The 18,175-nt window shown below is 41.5% G+C and overlaps 1 protein-coding gene across 1 annotated transcript in view; it reads right to left on the bottom strand.

Moving 5' to 3' along the window:
- Positions 1-18,175, bottom strand: part of pgm1 (phosphoglucomutase 1) — a 41,871-nt gene that overhangs the window by 7,864 nt on the left and 15,832 nt on the right. Inside the window, exons 3-8 of the mRNA XM_060919933.1 lie at positions 15,849-15,992; positions 15,624-15,749; positions 12,940-13,130; positions 6,569-6,723; positions 6,299-6,414; positions 2,330-2,465 (exon numbers count right to left, since the gene is read on the bottom strand). Coding sequence (XP_060775916.1) covers positions 2,330-2,465; positions 6,299-6,414; positions 6,569-6,723; positions 12,940-13,130; positions 15,624-15,749; positions 15,849-15,992 — 868 coding nt within the window. The remainder of the gene's footprint in view (positions 1-2,329; positions 2,466-6,298; positions 6,415-6,568; positions 6,724-12,939; positions 13,131-15,623; positions 15,750-15,848; positions 15,993-18,175) is intronic.

An 18,175-nucleotide genomic window follows, 5' to 3' on the forward strand; every position in this document is an offset into this window, starting at 1 on the left:
ATAGATTTCTATTTTATGACTTCTACGTTATCGAGTCAGTACAAAAACCTGAGACTACTGTTTTTTTAAGCAAAGGGTCGTCTCACACCAAATATTGGCTTTGTTTCATATTTATGGCTTACTCCTGTTTATAGTATTTTTTTTTATATGTTGAAACATTTCATTTCATTATTTTTGAAGGCATCTTTGCTCTACAGCATTTCATTGCATATGCCTAAAGGCCTCTGCATGCTCTTGCGACAAGGCTTTCGCAGATAGCTTTTCGCAGACAGTTGTAATTTATCGTTGAGCGGGGAGTAATAGGCGTGCGCGATGTTATTCACTGCCACAACGCAAGGGGGCGTGAAGTCGCAAAATCGCTAGGAGTAGTTGGTGGGTGTGGTTAGTGGAGTGTTTATCCTCCGGTTACTTATAAATGACTAGAACTGGAGTCGTATAGATGTACGTACTTCCTCACTTCCTCGATCAACCGCTCTTCGTGCTGCTCCATCTTCGCTCGTGTTTTTAAAAATGGCGGTCGTGAAAACAAACCAAACCGGGAAAGTAGGGAAGCGGAAGTGCATGTACAGCGGATGTAGAGTGGACCAATCAGAGCCCTCTTGTCTGCGACGCTGTCTGCGAGGCTTCTGTGGTGGTCACAATTTTTGGGAGGTGCGCGCAGAGCATCTGAGAAGGTGGGGGGGCTACGCAGACACTGTCTGCGACACTATCTGCGAGGACTGGGTTGTCAGCATAAATTGGCCTTAAGACTTTTACACAGCACTGTATACATTTATACTTATTTTCATCCCAATCTTAAACGTTATGAGGCATTTTTCATCCCAAAGATGATCTTAAAGCTAGACAGCCTTTCGATTTCATAAAAATAAAAAAATCAGTGAAATTTAGTCCCTTCTAAAATTTGGTCATTGTGATACATGTTTATTTCTGTAACATCTCACAAAATATCAGGCCATTCTGTGGCTGGGAAGTTATTTAATTTAAGAGGATTCTCTAGCAAATAACGTGCATGAAATCGCTCGCTTCACGCAGTCAAGCAGACAGAGGAAGTCCGTGTGCGCATGCACAGGTTTACCTTTGACCGTGCAGTCACAATTACATCATTCTGTTGCTAAACGAACAGCTGATCACACTGAGGTGCTCGCTGACCGCCGATATTTATTAGTTTGGTCCTGCGTTTCCTTTCCTTCGCAACATAACGTCTTTTCTTCTCGCTTTCCGTTACTGTAGTCGGTCTTCCACGTTTCATTCGCACACTCACGTCCTCCATTTTTGTCTCCTGTTTCAAATTTGTATCCCACAATGCCTTCCGCGAACGGGGAAAGCCCACCACGTCATGCATGACATATCTTTAATTGGGTCATGGTGAAGCAGGAAAAAACAGCGAAGAATTTAGGGCCACATGGCCCTAAATTCATTAACTGTTCTATTTAAAAAAAAAAAAAAAAACTGCTCAAATTGGAAGTCTGTGATTCGAATTCAGTAGCTTTTGGTCCACTAAACAAAATAATTGGGTGTCGGGGAAAATTCTTTTTATAACCTACAACTGAAAAATCTGAAAGGCAGTCTATCTTTAAAGGTAAATGTTTATGAGGATTTATTAGGAGTAAATGAACAAGTGCTACAGGGCACTAAAAGTGTAAAGCTTATTTTCCTGTTTAAATTAGCATGGATATAGAAAAGTTAGGTTTTCTTTCAAGTTTAAGAGACTGCAAAATTCAAATAAAGTATTCTAAAATCACCATTTCTTATGTGCTTTGCCCAAACTTTCAATAAACAGAATTTACACAAAAATAAACACCAGTGTAACACAAAAGCAGAATTTTCATGACTTGTTCATCAACTCCAACACTAGAGGGCATCAATCTGTAGAAATAAATTCCTAAACACACACACACACACACACCTTGAGGAAGGTTTGCATTGGATTCTGCATTGCATTGGACATACCAGTATGTTTATAATGTCTATGTTTCACTCTGTGGCAGTGGGGGTGTGGCCTAGCATCAGTTTGTGAATGGAGGGCGGGGCCAGGGAAGGTGAGTAGCAAAGTCAATGCACCTGTGGTTAGTGTTGTGTGTCTGTGTTGTTGGAGTGACAGAGGATAGAAAAGGAGGGAGAGAGCAGAGAGAAGGGGGCTCTCCCGACCAGAACATGAGCAGCAAGTGAACAAAACTAAAAAGCAAAGAAAATAAGGGAAAAGAGAGTGTGTGTGAGAACATCCACTCCCACCCGCTGTGCTTCTGTGCTCCACTCACATCAGGGACTTGTTACACACTTATCATAACCTTTAGCAATAATAACAAATGTATTATCATGGCTCAGTCACCTTGTGAAGAAGTTCCTACCAAACTTCTGCCAGTGTTCTTTCAAGATGTCCTCCACACTCTGCTTACGGCTGGCCACAATAGACAGCCAAGCGAGCACAGCCCAGAGGCCATCTTTCTCACGGATATGATCAGACCCTAAAAGACAAAAGACCTGCATAGGTCAGAGTGAGTGCAACAGGTGACGGGCCACAAAACTCATGCTGACATTAGGGCCCGGTCCCACAACACCGATAACTATACCTACAATTATACCTCTGCCTGAATTTAGTTCCAGTCTGGAGCAGTCACACCACAACTTATAATCCCGACTACATCGTCGGTTGGTCCGGCCACTCTGGTAAATAAATATACATGGTTGTTGGTTTTTGTGGTAAAATATAGCGGTTGTTTGCTGTTTGTATGCACACCCAGTGCAGTCAGCAGCACACAATGGCTGACCATAACAGTGAGGAAGAGCTGCTTTTGCTCATTTTGCATGGAAGGCAAAGCCGAAAGAAGAAGAAAATGAGAATCTGGGTGCATGAAATCCTGCAGCACAGAGAGAAGCTGGGAGAAATCCATCATCTTGTTTGGAAATTGTCTTCCCATGAAGACAAGTTTTTCCAATACTTCCAAATGTCTGAGGTGCAGATTCTCCACTTGGTGGAAGGAGATTTGACAAAACAAACCACCACAAACAGAAGACCAATTAGCGCCAAGGAAAGATTAGCTTTATTGCTCAGGTAACTATTTAATATTATCATCAGACCCCCCCCCCAAAAAAGGTCATTCCAATGCACGAGTGTCCACTATATAGTATCAAAATAACAAAGGTGTGTATGTGTAATCATAATATTTTACTGGTAGCAATAAGAATCTGAATGCTATGGTTTCATTGGTAATGTTCACATCTCTCCATTGTTGGTGCAATGTTTAGAATGCATGGTCAAGGGTTCATCATGCTCATGAAGGCCAACAAGGTTGTACAAAAGACACCCAGGAAAAATAGCACGTGCTCAGCTGTCGTCACATGTAAACAATTACCTGATTGGTCAGATGTTTTATCAGATCAGGTTCAGGCCTGGGGGAGGGGGGGGGGGAACCCTACTCCAGAAGCTCTCTCACCAATACGGATAAACCCAGGCCTGGGCTATAAGTATCGTTATTGGTCTGGTGTGAGCACCAACCACATAAACTGCAGAGGACCGATTTATTTATAGTTATCGGTCTTATGGGACCAGGGTTTACCAACTAAAAGGTAAAAGTCCAGCACCGGAATCATCAAATGGCAGTGAGCAGGCCTTATCCCACACTGCAAAAAATATCTTGAAATGTCATCAAATTTCTCGAGTACCTCCTATTATAAGGTTACAACAATCCGAATACAATATTATTGAACCTATTTCGAGACTTTTTTTTTTTTTACACTCAGTCCAGACTTTACATTTTCTTGCACTATTGGTAGATAATTTTGCTAATTTTCAGCAGTTATTTCTAGAAAGACAAAATTATCTGCCAAAAAGCAAGAAAATAAAATGAACTGGGTTTAATAAGCTCATATTTGGTTAACTGTAATCTTATAATAGTTAATACTTGATAAATCTGACTATATTCAAGATATTTTCATTTGCTAAGATGAGATTTTATGCAGTGCATCTTCCCACATATTTTAGTTACATTAAAATATGTACAACCCCAAAATTAGAAAAAGTTGGGACGGTATGTTGAAATTGAAATTAAAACTGAAAGCAACCTGTATTGCATTTAAAACAATACAACAGCAAATTATTTGACATTTTACCTCATGATTTTTATAGTCCCCCCCCAATAAACTTTTCAAAATTTCAATTTTGTTTCTTGCAACACATTTTAAAAAAATTGGGACGGTAAAGAATTTATCACTTTATAATGTTGATGTTCCTTCTCACAACACTTAAAAGATGTTTATTGACTGAAGACACCGAGTGATGAAGCGGTTCAGGTATTATTTTGTCCTATTCTTCCTGCAAACAGGTCTTAAGGTGTGCAGCAGTATGAAGTTGGCACTGTCACATTTTTCCATTTCGAAATTCGCCACACATTCTCTATTGAGGACAAAGGGGACAGACACTCTCTCCTTCCACAGCCATGCCTTTGTAATGTGAGCAGAATGTGGTTTTGCACTGTCTTGCTGAAATATCCCTGGAAAAGAGGTCATCCTGAAGACGGCATACCGTATGTTGCTCCAAAATCTCAATGTACTTTTCGGCATTTATGCTGCTATCACAAAAGTGTAAGCTACCTTTGCCAAGGGCACTGACACAACCCCATACCATGACCAACCCTGGCTTTTGGATTTGTTGCTGGTAACAATCTGGATGGTCCAGAGCACACGGTGTCCATTTCTTACAAGAAAAAGACCTGGAATACTGATTTATTTGACCACAATACACGTTTTCACTGTGTGATGGTCCATCCCAGATGGTTCAATCTGAGCCCAGAGAAGTCGACGGGACTTTTGGACACAGTTAACATCAGGCTATCTTTTTGCACAGTAAAAGTTTTAAATGGTATTTGTGGATATAACTACGTACTGTACTGCTTGACAAAAGGTTTGCCAAAGTAATTCCGAGCTCATGTGGTTATATCAGCTATAGATGAACAGTTCTCGATGCAGTGCCGTCTGAGGGATCGGAGATCGGGATGTTCAGCTTTGGCTTGTGCCCTTGCCCTTTACACCCACTGAAATTCCTCCAGATTCCTTGAATCATTTAAATGATATTATGCACCACAGATGGTGAAATATCCAATTCCGTTGTCACTTGTTGACAAACTGGAGATCCTCGACCCATCTTTCCTCCTCAAAGACGAGACCTTTCCTGGATACTGATTTTGTACCAAATCATGGATTACAAATCACCTGTTGACATCACCTGTTTCAAATCTCATCATTATTTAATTGTTTTACCTCATTACTAGCCCTAAATTGCCCCATCACAACTTTTTTTGGAATGTGTTGCAGGCCTGAAATTCAGGAATGGATGTATATTAACAAATGAAATGAAATTGACCAGACAAAACATGAAATATCTTGGGTTAATACTGTCCGAAATTAAATACAAGTCAAAGTAAATTTAGAAAAATCACTCCTTTTCTTTTTATTCGCATTTCCCCTACCGTCCCAACTTTTTCTGATTTAGGGTTGGTAAAAAGTACTGAAAACTGTCCAACTAACAAGAAATATTGAAATATATAACTATATACTACATGTGATACTCTGTTAGGCTCAAGTAGGTGGTACTGATGGGAAATCCGGCTCCTCTAAGTGATCATTTCTCTCCGCTCACCAATAGCTCCAAAATGAATCATTACCTTTTTGCTCTGAAATGAACAAAGTTTGCAATATTTTGACCAGTCCCTGTGTTCTTTATCTAACTGTTCAATCCAACAAGATTTAAATTTCATTGTGCAACATGTCAAGCATGACTTTTTAAAAATAAACTGTACTAATAAAAGTAATTTTAAATGTCAATTACCTTCGAGTGTATTTTCAAGTAAAGACAGAATTGTATTTTTACCACATCACATTTGGCTCTTTTTCCCCCCACCATATTTAAAAAAAATAAAATTAATAATAATAATAATAATAATAATAATAATAATTTAATGTAATGCTTTTCCACTGGATGTTAATTTTTATTTTTTTACCAAATACACGATCATTTTCAACCATTGCAATTAGTATTGTTACCATGTGTGTGCTACAAAGGATTGCATGATGGGGTGAGAGTGTGTCCCTGAATCAAGAGTACAAATGGAGTGAGTATCTGAGATGTTGACATGTTTAGGTTGGGAACTGTAGAGCAGCCTCAAGCCCAAACAATTTCCACTGTGCTACAATTCAAAACTAATTGATGACCCTTGATTTAATGTCATCCAAATGCACTTGAATTATTACAACCATAATCTATGTAGCAGAAGTTACGTATGGATTTGTGGATTCCACTCACCAGTGCCAAAGCTCTCTTCCCCACACAGAGACAGTTTGCCAGCATCCATCAGGTTCCCAAAAAACTTCCAGCCTGTCGGGGTTTCATACAGCTGCATCTTCAAAGCTTTGGCCACACTGTCAAACGCAACCAATCAATATGCAGGTACTGAACTAAATATATGCAGATATCACTCTAGAGTCCTGACCTGATATTTATTATGAGAAGAATGTAATTGTAATTCAGTTAGTTACAAAATGTTTACAGGAGATGAAAACAGGCTGGTCTTACTTGTCTAGGGCCCCGCTGGTGGGCATGCTGCGTGCCAGACCTTTAACACCAGTTTTCTGGAAGTATGGGATGCAGGTGATGTTGGCACCAATCACTGCTACCGAGTCAGAAGGGTTCACGAAGAATCCATGCTTACCAAGAATCATGTTACGATCCTAAAGCAAAAGGCAGAACATAAGGTTGTGATACAGAGTCATCATTAGTTATTAATAATAATAAAATTATCTATACCACTGTGTATTGGAAGTGTGGCAATTTAGAGGTGATGTTTCTTTGATACAGCATGACTCAAAATCCGTACTAGAAATTACTATTTATTTATTGCTAAGCAAAGAAACCAAGTTTCAGAAAAGGGGATTTAGACCTATCTAAGCAACCAGTAAATTCATAAACTCACAGTAAAACAACATTATAGCAACACATAACCAGTGAGTTTTTCATTATCTGTTATTGTCTTCATCACCAGGCATTTTGTCAACAAAATGATCACGTTATTTGTTTTGTTACTTTTTAACACTAGTTAGATTGATAAATATTGAAGATTAGGTATCTCTGGGCCGGCATGGTGGTGTAGTGGTTAGCACTGTCACCTCACGGCAAGAAGGTTCTAGGTTCGAACCTCATGACCGACAGGGGCCTTTCTGTGTGGAGTTTGCATGTTCTACCCGTGTCTGCGTGGGTTTCCGCTGGATGCGCCGGTTTCCCCCACAGTCCAAAGACATACAGTGAGGGTAACTGGCTACTCTAAATTGCCCATAGATGTGTATGGGTGCGTGTACAGAAAGGAACTGGCCATCCTACTGCTGCAATGCTGGCCAAGTCAACCAAAACATGGTTTGCCTCAAGCTTGGATCGTGTTCGGAAGTGAGGACAAGGACAAGATCTCTATTTATTTTTCCTGTCTAAATTAAACAGGAGAGGTTTCCTTCCCTTCCCTATTCATAGAACTATACTTGTTTTGTGGATATTCCACAACTTTAAACATAACTATCCATCCATTATCCAAAACCGCTTATCCTGTGTAGGGTCGCAGGCAAGCTGGAGCCTATCCCAGCTGACTATGGGTGAGAGGCGGGGTACACCCTGGACAAGTCACCAGATCATCATAGGGCTGACACATAGGCTACGTTTACACTAGACCGTATCTGTCTCGTTTTCTTCGCGGATGCACTGTCCGTTTACATTAACCCCCCTGAAAAAGCGGGGAAACGGGAATCCGCCAGCGTCCACGTATTCAATCTAGATCGTATCAGCTCCGGTGCTGTGTAAACATTGAGAATACGCGGGGGCGTCGTGGCTCAGGTGGATAAGGCGCCATACCATAAATCCGGGCGACCCAGGTTCGATTCCGGCCTGGGGTCATTTCCCGATCCCTCCCCGTCTCTCTCTCTCCCGCTCATTTCCTGTCTCTACACTGTCCTATCCAATAAAGGTGCAAAAAGCCCAAAAAATATCTTTAAAAAAAAAAAAAAAAAAAAAAAACATTGAGAATACGCGAATACGCTGTGCTGAGCTCTAGCTGGCGTCTCATTGGACAACGTCACTGTGACATCCACCTTCCTGATTCGCTGGCGTTGGTCATGTGACGCGACTGCTGAAAAACGGCGCAGACTTCCGCCTTGTATCACCTTTCATTAAAGAGTATAAAAGTATGAAAATACTGCAAATACTGATGCAAATACTGCCCATTGTGTAGTTATGATTGTCTTTAGGCTTGCCATCCTTCCACTTGCAAGTAATAAGTGATATGCGCTGGGATCTCACACACAGCGGCTCAGTCCCGAATCGTGGCTTGTTCACTTCACTCGCGCGCTCTGTGAGCTGCGCAGGGCCGGAGTGCACACCCTCCAGAGGGCACTCGCTGTTCAGGGCGGAGTGATTTGGAGCGCAGGATGCCTGCGGAGCCGAGCGTATCCGCGTATTGGTGTTGCTGTGTGCACGGCTAACGGTTTTAGTGTAAACGCGAATCATTTTAAGAACATTAATCTGATGATCCGCTGATTCGACGTAATGTAAACGTAGCCATAGAGACAAAGAACCATTCACATTCACACTGATGGTCAATTTAGAGCCACCAATTAGCCTAACCTGCATGTCTTTGGACTGTGGGGGAAACCAGAGCACCTGGAGGAAACCCACACAGACACGGGGAGAACATGCAAACTCCACACAGAAAGGCCCCCGTCAGCCACTGGGCTCAAACCTGAACCTTCTTGCTTTGAGGAGACAGTGCTAACTCCTACACCACCGTGCCGCCCCTAAACATAACTATAAAATAGATAAATTTTTATGATGTCTACATTTTTAACAAACAAAAAGTTCATTCTGGCAGACTGTTGTGGTGTACAAGGAATACAACTCTTCAGGATGTGCTTTAATTGGATACTAATTTATTTGGGGTAGTAACTATGTAGCTATGGTTCATGTTGTGCCACATGAACTGAAGTCATTTTTAAACTTGCTTTATTTCTTAATTAACGTGTTATTCAATTATGTTTTCGGTTTTAGTAACCTTATATCGTGACTCGTATTGGCAACTAATTGCAATTCAATATTATACTTATCAGCCTATTCGGTTTTTAGCCATGTTGAATTTAGTTCGTTTGGTCCACGGCAGGCGTCACTTATCCACGCGATCTTCATGAGACTTGTGCGAGACTTCGAAACATGAAGTGTTAGCCAGGTGTCAGTGCCACCATTTTGAAAACTGTTTTCCAAATGAAATATTGCACAAAAATGAGTTTAAATGACGATTACTGCCTACTTTTTTCAAGCTTTCCTGATTTGCTGTCAAAACAAACAAAACTTCCGGCTTGATTACATCAGCATTCGAAAAAGAGGTCGCGCGCGTCTTTTGACAATGTTGGCAGATGTCGGTCACTTTGATTTCCGCTGTACGTTTTATTTCCGTCCTACGATGTCTCGCACAGGTCTCAACGAATCTCGTTTACGGCCATCGCGTTGACATATGAACTGATATATTACAGAGCATATTTAAAAAACACTCATAACTTGCTATAGAAGTGACAAAATAGCTCTCAAAAATGCATTCCTATATTTAATAAAATGAGACAAATAGAATTTTGATGATAAAAAAAATTTGCCTTCAGTTCTCCTTTAACCATCACTGACAGAAATAAGGTTTAAAAAAATTTCATTTTTACATACGTAAATATGTTACCAAATGGTAAACGAGAGCATGAATGCCATTAGCTATGAGATTTTCATAAGTAATTTTAAAAATACTGTTCATCCCTCCAGTATATTTCCAGAGACTAATGGAATCCATGTCAAGGCTCTCTGAAGCTGTTCTAGGTGCTCATGGTGGGCCAACACCTTACGAAGACACTTTAAATTGGTTTCCCCTTAAATTTGACACCCATGTACAGTGGTGCTTGAAAGTTTGTGAACCCTTTAGAATTTTCTATATTTCTGCATAAATATGACCCAAAACATCATCAGATTTTCACACAAGTCCTAAAAGTAGATAAAGAGAACCCAGTTAAACAAATTAGACAAAAATATGATACTTGGTCATTTATTTATTGAGGAAAATGATCCAATATTACATATCTGTGAGTGGCAAAAGTATGTGAACCTCTAGGATTAGCAGTTAATTTGAAGGTGAAATTAGAGTCCGGTGTTTTCAATCAATTGGATGACAAATCAGGTGTGAGTGGGCACCCTGTTTTATTTAAAGAACAGGGATCTATCAAAGTCTGATCTTCACAACACATGTTTGTGGAAGTGTATCATGGCACGAACAAAGGAGATTTCTGAGGACCTCAGAAAAAGCGTTGTTGATGCTCATCAGGCTGGAAAAGGTTACAAAACCATCTCTAAAGAGTTTGGACTCCACCAATCCACAGTCAGACAGATTGTGTACAAATGGAGGAAATTCAAGACCATTGTTACCCTCCCCAGGAGTGGTCGACCAACAAAGATCACTCCAAGAGCAAGGCGTGTAATAGTCAGCGAGGTCACAAAGGACCCCAGGGTAACTTCTAAGCAACTGAAGGCCTCTCTCACATTGGCTAATGTTAATGTTCATGAGTCCACCATCAGGAGAACACTGAACAACAATGGTGTGCATGGCAGGGTTGCAAGGAGAAAGCCACTACTCTCCAAAAAACTTGCTGCTTGTCTGCAGTTTGCTAAAGATCACATGGACAAGCCAGAAGGCTATTGGAAAAATGTTTTGTGGACGGCTGAGCCCAAAATAGAACAATTTGGTTTAAATGAGAAGCGTTAAGTTTGGAGAAAAGAAAAACACTGCATTCCAGCATAAGAACCTTATCCCATCTGTGAAACATGGTGGTGGTAGTATCGTGTTTTGGGCCTGTTTTGCTGCATCTGGGCCAGGACGGCTTGCCATCATTGATGGAGCAATGAATTCTGAATTATACCAGGGAATTCTAAAGGAAAATGTCAGGACATCTGTCCATGAACTGAATTTCAAGAGAAGGTGGTTCATGCAGCAAGACAACGACCCTAAGCACACAAGTCGTTCTACCAAAGAATGGTTAAAGAAGAATAAAGTTCATGTTTTGGAATGGCCAAGTCAAAGTCCTGACCTTAATCCAATTGAAATGTTGTGGAAGGACCTGAAGCGAGCAGTTCATGTGAGGAAACCCACCAACATCCCAGAGTTGAAGCTGTTCTATATGGAGGAATGGGCTAAAATTCCTCCAAGCCGGTGTGCAGGACTGATCAACAGTTACCGGAAACGTTTAGTTGCAGTTATTGCTGCCCAAGGGGGTCACACCAGATACTGAAAGCAAAGGTTCACATACTTTTGCCACTCACAGATATGTAATATTGGATAATTTTCCTCAATAAATAAATGACCAAGTATAATATTTTTGTCTCATTTGTTTAACTGGGTTCTCTTTATCTACTTTTAGGACTTGTGTGAAAATCTGATGATGTTTTGGGTCATATTTTTGCAGAAATATAGAAAATTCTAAAGGGTTCACAAACTTTTAAGCACCACTGTATGTGTAAATAGTAAGGATGCAAAATATTATTTATTAATAATGATCACAATATTGCTGTTTTGATACTGATGCCTCAGTAGCCTAGCCTAGTAAACTAGACCCACCCGCCTAGCGGCCAAAAATATTTTTTGCCTGTGAGTCGGTCTAGCCTCGCACCATATCAACAAAACACCCTGGGCATCAAATTGTGCCCGCCAATCACAACGCAAGGTTTTTGTTTGGATTCTTTGAGCGGGCTTTTGCAGGAGTGACGACAAAGCTGCGCGACGCTGGAGAAAGCACAGCAGGAAAGATGGCTACGGCTAGTGAACAGCGCGCGTTTGACTCCGCTTTGGAATCAGTTTTAGAAGAATTAGACTTGGAGTTTTCGTTGAAACATGAGCAGGAAGAGGCTCTCCGCTCATTCCTTTTCAAGAAGCACGTTTTCGCTGTTTTGCCGACCGGCTATGGCAAAAGTCTGATCTACCAGTTGGCTCCGCTCGTAGCCAAAAGGATGGGGCTAGTTTGTGCAGTACGAAGAATTAATAAACAGCTTTGAAACATTACTTTTTGATTGTTTCTTATTTTCCCGTTATTTTAAATTTAAGGGAAATTATTTCACCAAACACCACTAAATAAAAACTCTCAAAAACAGTTTAAGCAAACCCTTGAAAAACACTTGAAAAAAATAAGAGTGTATGTTAAGTATGTGGTACAGACTCCAAACTTGTGGTCATTATCTCCAAACTTCTTAATATCTAGAACCTGTTTATTAATTAATACGCATTTTGAAAAATTATTTATTTCAAGGCCTCCCCCACTGCTTTCTGTTGCTCTGACTACGTCACAGTCACTGTTGCGCTGATTGGTCAGAGCGTTGGCCTATATGCACAGAGACAGTTTGAAAGACAGCGGGTTGTTCCTCTCACCCCCTTCGGAAATGTCTACAAGCGAGGCCAGACTAAATACTCACATTTAGTCTGGCTTGCCAGGCTATCAGTAGCCTGCAATAAATAAGAACCTATGTTTATTTGAACCTTCATAACTTTATGTGAATCAAGTAATCAGTACTGTTACAAATAAGAATATTAAGTTTTATTGTGAGACCTCACTGACCATCTCGGACAATACAGGTCGCATTTTCTGCAAATGACTGACCAGTGTTTTTCTGCAACACATGACGAGATCAGTTCATAATAGCACAAAAGCATAGAAATCTGAATCAATATAACTCCAATCTGCGATTATTGTCAATATTGTGCACTAATATAGCAATATATAATCGCAATATATAATATATATATATATAATAATAGCAATATATAATATATATATAGCATTAATATAGCAATATCATCATCAGATTAATGGGGATTGAAAAGCATGAACACATACACCATCACCATCAAAAGCTGCTCCAAAGTCATATTCGCCTCCCTTCATTGTTTTGACCAGGTCAGCAGCGTAGGTCAAATTTGGGTCCGGATGGTGACCGCCAAAGTCCTCCGAGGGTACACAGTTAACAGCAGAGTTGGCGGGGGAGCCCAACTCCTCACACACTATCTTCTTCACATAGGGGCCCATCACTGTCAGAATGATTGAATGAAAAACATTCGAATAAGCCACAATACTTCTGCAGAAAGGCCGTTCTTAAAATATGTCTGAGAAATAATTAACATCACATATAATAACATCACAATATTCAGGCATATGGATTTATCTCTTGCAAATGACAGCTATAATTTAGCTTCTGAAAGCAAAGCTGTATCAAATCGATTATGAAAGTCTCAATTCTTGATTTCTGCACAGGTTTGTTTTAATAAAGAAAAAAAGATTATCAAACTATATTCTATTCAGCTGCACGGCAGTGAAACACCATTCTTAGCTATTATACTATAGCATGCAATGGAAGACTATTCTATCCAGTTGTACATTACAAAACCTCCATTTCATTCAATTCCACTTCAGTGAAACTCTATTCTATTCAGCAGTACTGTAAGGAAGCGCTATTCTATTTGGTTATAGTACAATAAAGCTTCATTCTATTCAGTTGTACTATAATAAAACTCTATTCTATTTAGTTGTACAACAATAAAGATCTAGGCTATTTATTCGTATTATAAAGAAGCCCTATTTAATTGTACCGTAATGCAGCTCTGTTCTCTTTAGTCAGACTGTAATGAAGCTCTATCCTATTTAGTTGTTTAGCCGCGCTCTAACGCGGCCCTGTTCCATTCCGCCGCGCTCTAACGCGGCCCTGTTCCATTCCGCCGCGCTCTAACGCGGCCCTGTTCCATTCCGCCGCGCTCTAACGCGGCCCTGTTCCATTCCGCCGCGCTCTAACGCGGCCCTGTTCCATTCCGCCGCGCTCTAACGCGGCCCTGTTCCATTCCGCCGCGCTCTAACGCGGCCCTGTTCCATTCCGCCGCGCTCTAACGCGGCCCTGTTCCATTCCGCCGCGCTCTAACGCGGCCCTGTTCCATTCCGCCGCGCTCTAACGCGGCCCTGTTCCATTCCGCCGCGCTCTAACGCGGCCCTGTTCCATTCCGCCGCGCTCTAACGCGGCCCTGTTCCATTCCGCCGCGCTCTAACGCGGCCCTGTTCCATTCCGCCGCGCTCTAACGCGGCCCTGTTCCATTCCGCCGCGCTCTAACGCGGCCCTGTTCCATTCCGCCGCGCTCTAACGCGGCCCTGTTCCATTCCGCCGCGCTCTAACGCGGCCCTGTTCCATTCCGCCGCGCTCTAACGCGGCCCTGTTCTGTTTAGTTGTACTATAGTAAAGCTCTGCCCAACATAGCGCTTTACTATTGGCAGCCGATTACAGCAACTTCTTTCTCGAGTTACTCTCTGTGCTGCTCTAACAGGTGAATTTCCCTCTGGTATGAATAGTGATCGACTGATTGATCTATGTAGTTCTATTCTATTCTGTTGTATTGTAATGATGCTCTATTCTATTCAGTTGTACTTTTAAAATGCTGTTCAATGGCACTTTCTATTCAAATAAAGCTACTATTCATTACTATAATGAAGCTCTCCATCCATCCATTATCTGTAGCTGCTTATCCTGTGCAGGGTCGCAGGCAAGCTGGAGCCTATGCCAGCTGACTATGGGCGAGAGGCAGGGTACACCCTGGACAAGTCACCAGATTATGGCAGGGCTGACACATAGAGACACACAACCATTCACACACACACCTACGGCCAATTTAGAGTCACCAGTTAACCTAACCTGCATGTCTTTGGACTGTGGGGGAAACCCACACTGACACGGGGAGAACATGCAAACTCCATACAGAAAGGCCCTCGTCAGCCGCTGGGCTCGAACCCAGGACCTTCTTGCTGTAAGGCGACAGTGCTAACCACTACACCACCATGCCGCCCATAATGAAGCTGTATTCAATTCAACTGTACTGTGATGTAGCTCTTCTAAGTTATTGTACTGTAACATAAATCTGTTCTCTGCAATTGTACTGTAATAAAACTCTATTCTACTTAGTTGTACTTTAATAAAGTTCTATTCTTTTCGAATGTAATACAGCTCTATGCTAATCTACTGGACTGTAATAAGGTCTATTCTATTCAATTGTCCTGCGATAAAGCTCCATTCTATCCAGTGTACTGTAATGAAGCTATATACCTTTCTATTTACTGGAATAACGTTCCATTTTATTCTAGACAGTTTTCCTTACAGGGCGGCACGGTGGTGTAGTGGTTAGCGCTGTCGCCTCACAGCAAGAAGGTCCGGGTTTGAGCCCCGTGGCCGGTGAGGGCCTTTCTGTGCGGAGTTTGCATGTCCTCTGCGTGTCCGCGTGGGTTTCCTCCAGGTGCTCTGGTTTCCCCCACAGTCCAAAGACATGCAGGTTAGGTTAACTGGTGATTCTAAATTGACCGTAGGTGTGAATGTGAATGGTTGTCTGTGTCTATGTGTCAGCCCTGTGATGACCTGGCGACTTGTCCAGGGTGTACCCCGCCTTTCACCCGTAGTTAGCTGGGATAGGCTCCAGCTTGCCTGCGACCCTGTAGAACAGGATAAAGCGGCTAGAGATAACGATGAGTTTTCCTTACATTTGATTCCTCACCTCCATGCATTGCATCTAACCGGACATTGATGTGATTAGGTCCCGAGAGTAAGTTCTTCAATGCAGCGAAGTCAAAGATGTCCTGAAGCATCTCTGCATACGACTCCACTGAGTCCACAATCTCAACTACAGCAGATCAGAGGGACAAAAAGATAAAACTGATAAAAATCAGTTGCAATAAACATAAAATGAACCAGTGGAATGTAACTTTATTTGAGAATTCACCTGTGAATGACTTGAAAGTTTCCACTTCAAATGTTTGTTTGCTAATAGCAGACAAATCCACCTTGAGCTCTGGGCAGATGTGGTACTCCTGGAGGCTTTTGCTGATCTCAAAGATTTTATTAGTAATGCCCTCTGGCGCAGGCCCTGGAAGGACAAATATTGTGGGTAAGAACGTGCAATAAAATCTGTTTGAGATATTGTGGCCATTGCAATATCATGGGAATTACAAACTATTGACTAGTAGCTTATTTGATTATTAAAATTGTGTATGGAATCTTTAAAATGATAAAATGTGATCTGGGGGGGGCGTCGTGGCTCAGGTGGGTGGGGCGCCGTGCCATGGATCCGGGGACCTGGGTTCGGTTCCGACCCGAGGTCGTTTCCCGATCCCTCCCCGTCTCTCTCTCCTGCTCATTTCCTGTCTCTACACTGTCCTATCCAATAAAGGTAAAAAAATCTTAAAAAAAAAAAAAAAAGTGATCTGGCCACCAGCAGAAGAGTTTTTACTAGGTTGATGAATTAGCATGCACGGATGACAGAAAATCTTTTCTAAATCAGGAGCGTGCATGTATGTGGAAACACTAGAGAGAGAGAGAGAGAGAGAGAGACAGAGAGAGAGAGAGAGAGATTACAGATGCCAGCCAGACTTGAATAATAGGGACAGAACACCACATCTCATAGCTGAGACTTTGGCAAGTGCCTGGCTTATTTTTGTACAGCGTGTGAGCATTGTGCGCTACATTATAAACTTGGCTACAAAAGGAAACCAAGACCATCAATGATGGTGTAGCTCACTCCAGCCCCGTCTAGTCCAGAAGGAATGATCTAAAGTGGGCCACCTTGTGCAATAAATGTTGCAAGCTATATACAACCTAGGAACACCAACCTATTTGCCAGAAAGAATCTAAAATGGTGAGGAATTGACCGAGAAGAAGCGATTTTTGTTGAACTGCTCATTAAGGCTTAATTAGTCCATAACTTCATTAATAATTGTAATTAAGCAAATCTGGCTAGAAGTTATATGCACCCTAGATACCCCTACCTTCATGCCAGAAAGGATCAAAATCGGTGAAGAATTGAGGGAGAAGCAGCGAATTGTGTGGAAACTGCTCGTTAGGGCTTAATTACTCTATATCTTCATTATTAATTGCAGTTATGCAAATTTGGGTAGAAGGCATATGCACCCCAGGCAGACCTACCTTCCTGCCAAAAAGAATAAAAATCCATGAAGAATTGAGAGAGAAGAAGCGACTTTCGTGAAATGTGGACGACGCCAGCTGGATGACAGACGACACACGATGGCATAAACTCATCATGTTCGAGTGTTCACTTGTTAGCTCATCTGGCCAACAGGCCATCATGTGTTGTCTGTCCCCACATTTCACTAAAATCGCTTCTTCTTGGTCAATTCCTCGCTGTTTTGGATTCTTTCTGGCAAATAGGTTGGTATTCCTAGGGTGTACATAGCTTATATATATATATAGCGTATACAGCTTGCAACATTTATTGTGGAAGGTAACCCACTTCAGCTTGTTCCTTTTGAACTAGATGGGGCCGGAGTGAGCTACGCCGTCATTGACAGTGTCATTCATATTTGTACCTGTATGTGTACAGATTTTGTTTTAAAAGAAAAACAATATCCCTAGGTGCTGCCATCTTACTCTCGCCGAGATTCAAATATTGCGCTCCGAGTATAAATCATGATGTCACCTACACATTACAACCCCGATTCCAAAAAAGTTGAGACAAAGTACAAATTGTAAATAAAAACGGAATGCAATAATTTACAAATCTCAAAAATTGATATTGTATTCACAATAGAACATAGACAACATATCAAATGTCGCAAGTGAGACATTTTGAAATTTCATGCTAAATATTGGCTCATTTGAAATTTCATGACAGCAACACATCTCAAAAAAGTTGGGACAGGGCAATAAGAGGCTGGAAAAGTTAAAAGGTACAAAAAAGGAACAGCTGGAGGACCAAATTGCAGCTCATTAGGTCAATTGGCAATAGGTCATTAACATGACTGGGTATAAAAAGAGCATCTTGGAGTGGCAGCGGCTCTCAGAAGTAAAGATGGGAAGAGGATCACCAATCCCCCAATTCTGCACCGACAAATAGTGAAGCAATATCAGAAAGGAGTTCGACAGTGTAAAATTGCAAAGAGTTTGAACATATCATCATCTACAGTGCATACTATCATCAAAAGATTCAGAGAATCTGGAAGAATCTCTGTGCGTAAGGGTCAAGGCCAGAAAAACCATACTGGGTGCCCGTGATCTTCGGGCCCTTAGACGGCACTGCATCACATACAGGCATGC

Source organism: Neoarius graeffei, chromosome 4 (genome assembly GCF_027579695.1).
Source record: "Neoarius graeffei isolate fNeoGra1 chromosome 4, fNeoGra1.pri, whole genome shotgun sequence".
NCBI classification, from domain to species: domain Eukaryota; kingdom Metazoa; phylum Chordata; class Actinopteri; order Siluriformes; family Ariidae; genus Neoarius; species Neoarius graeffei.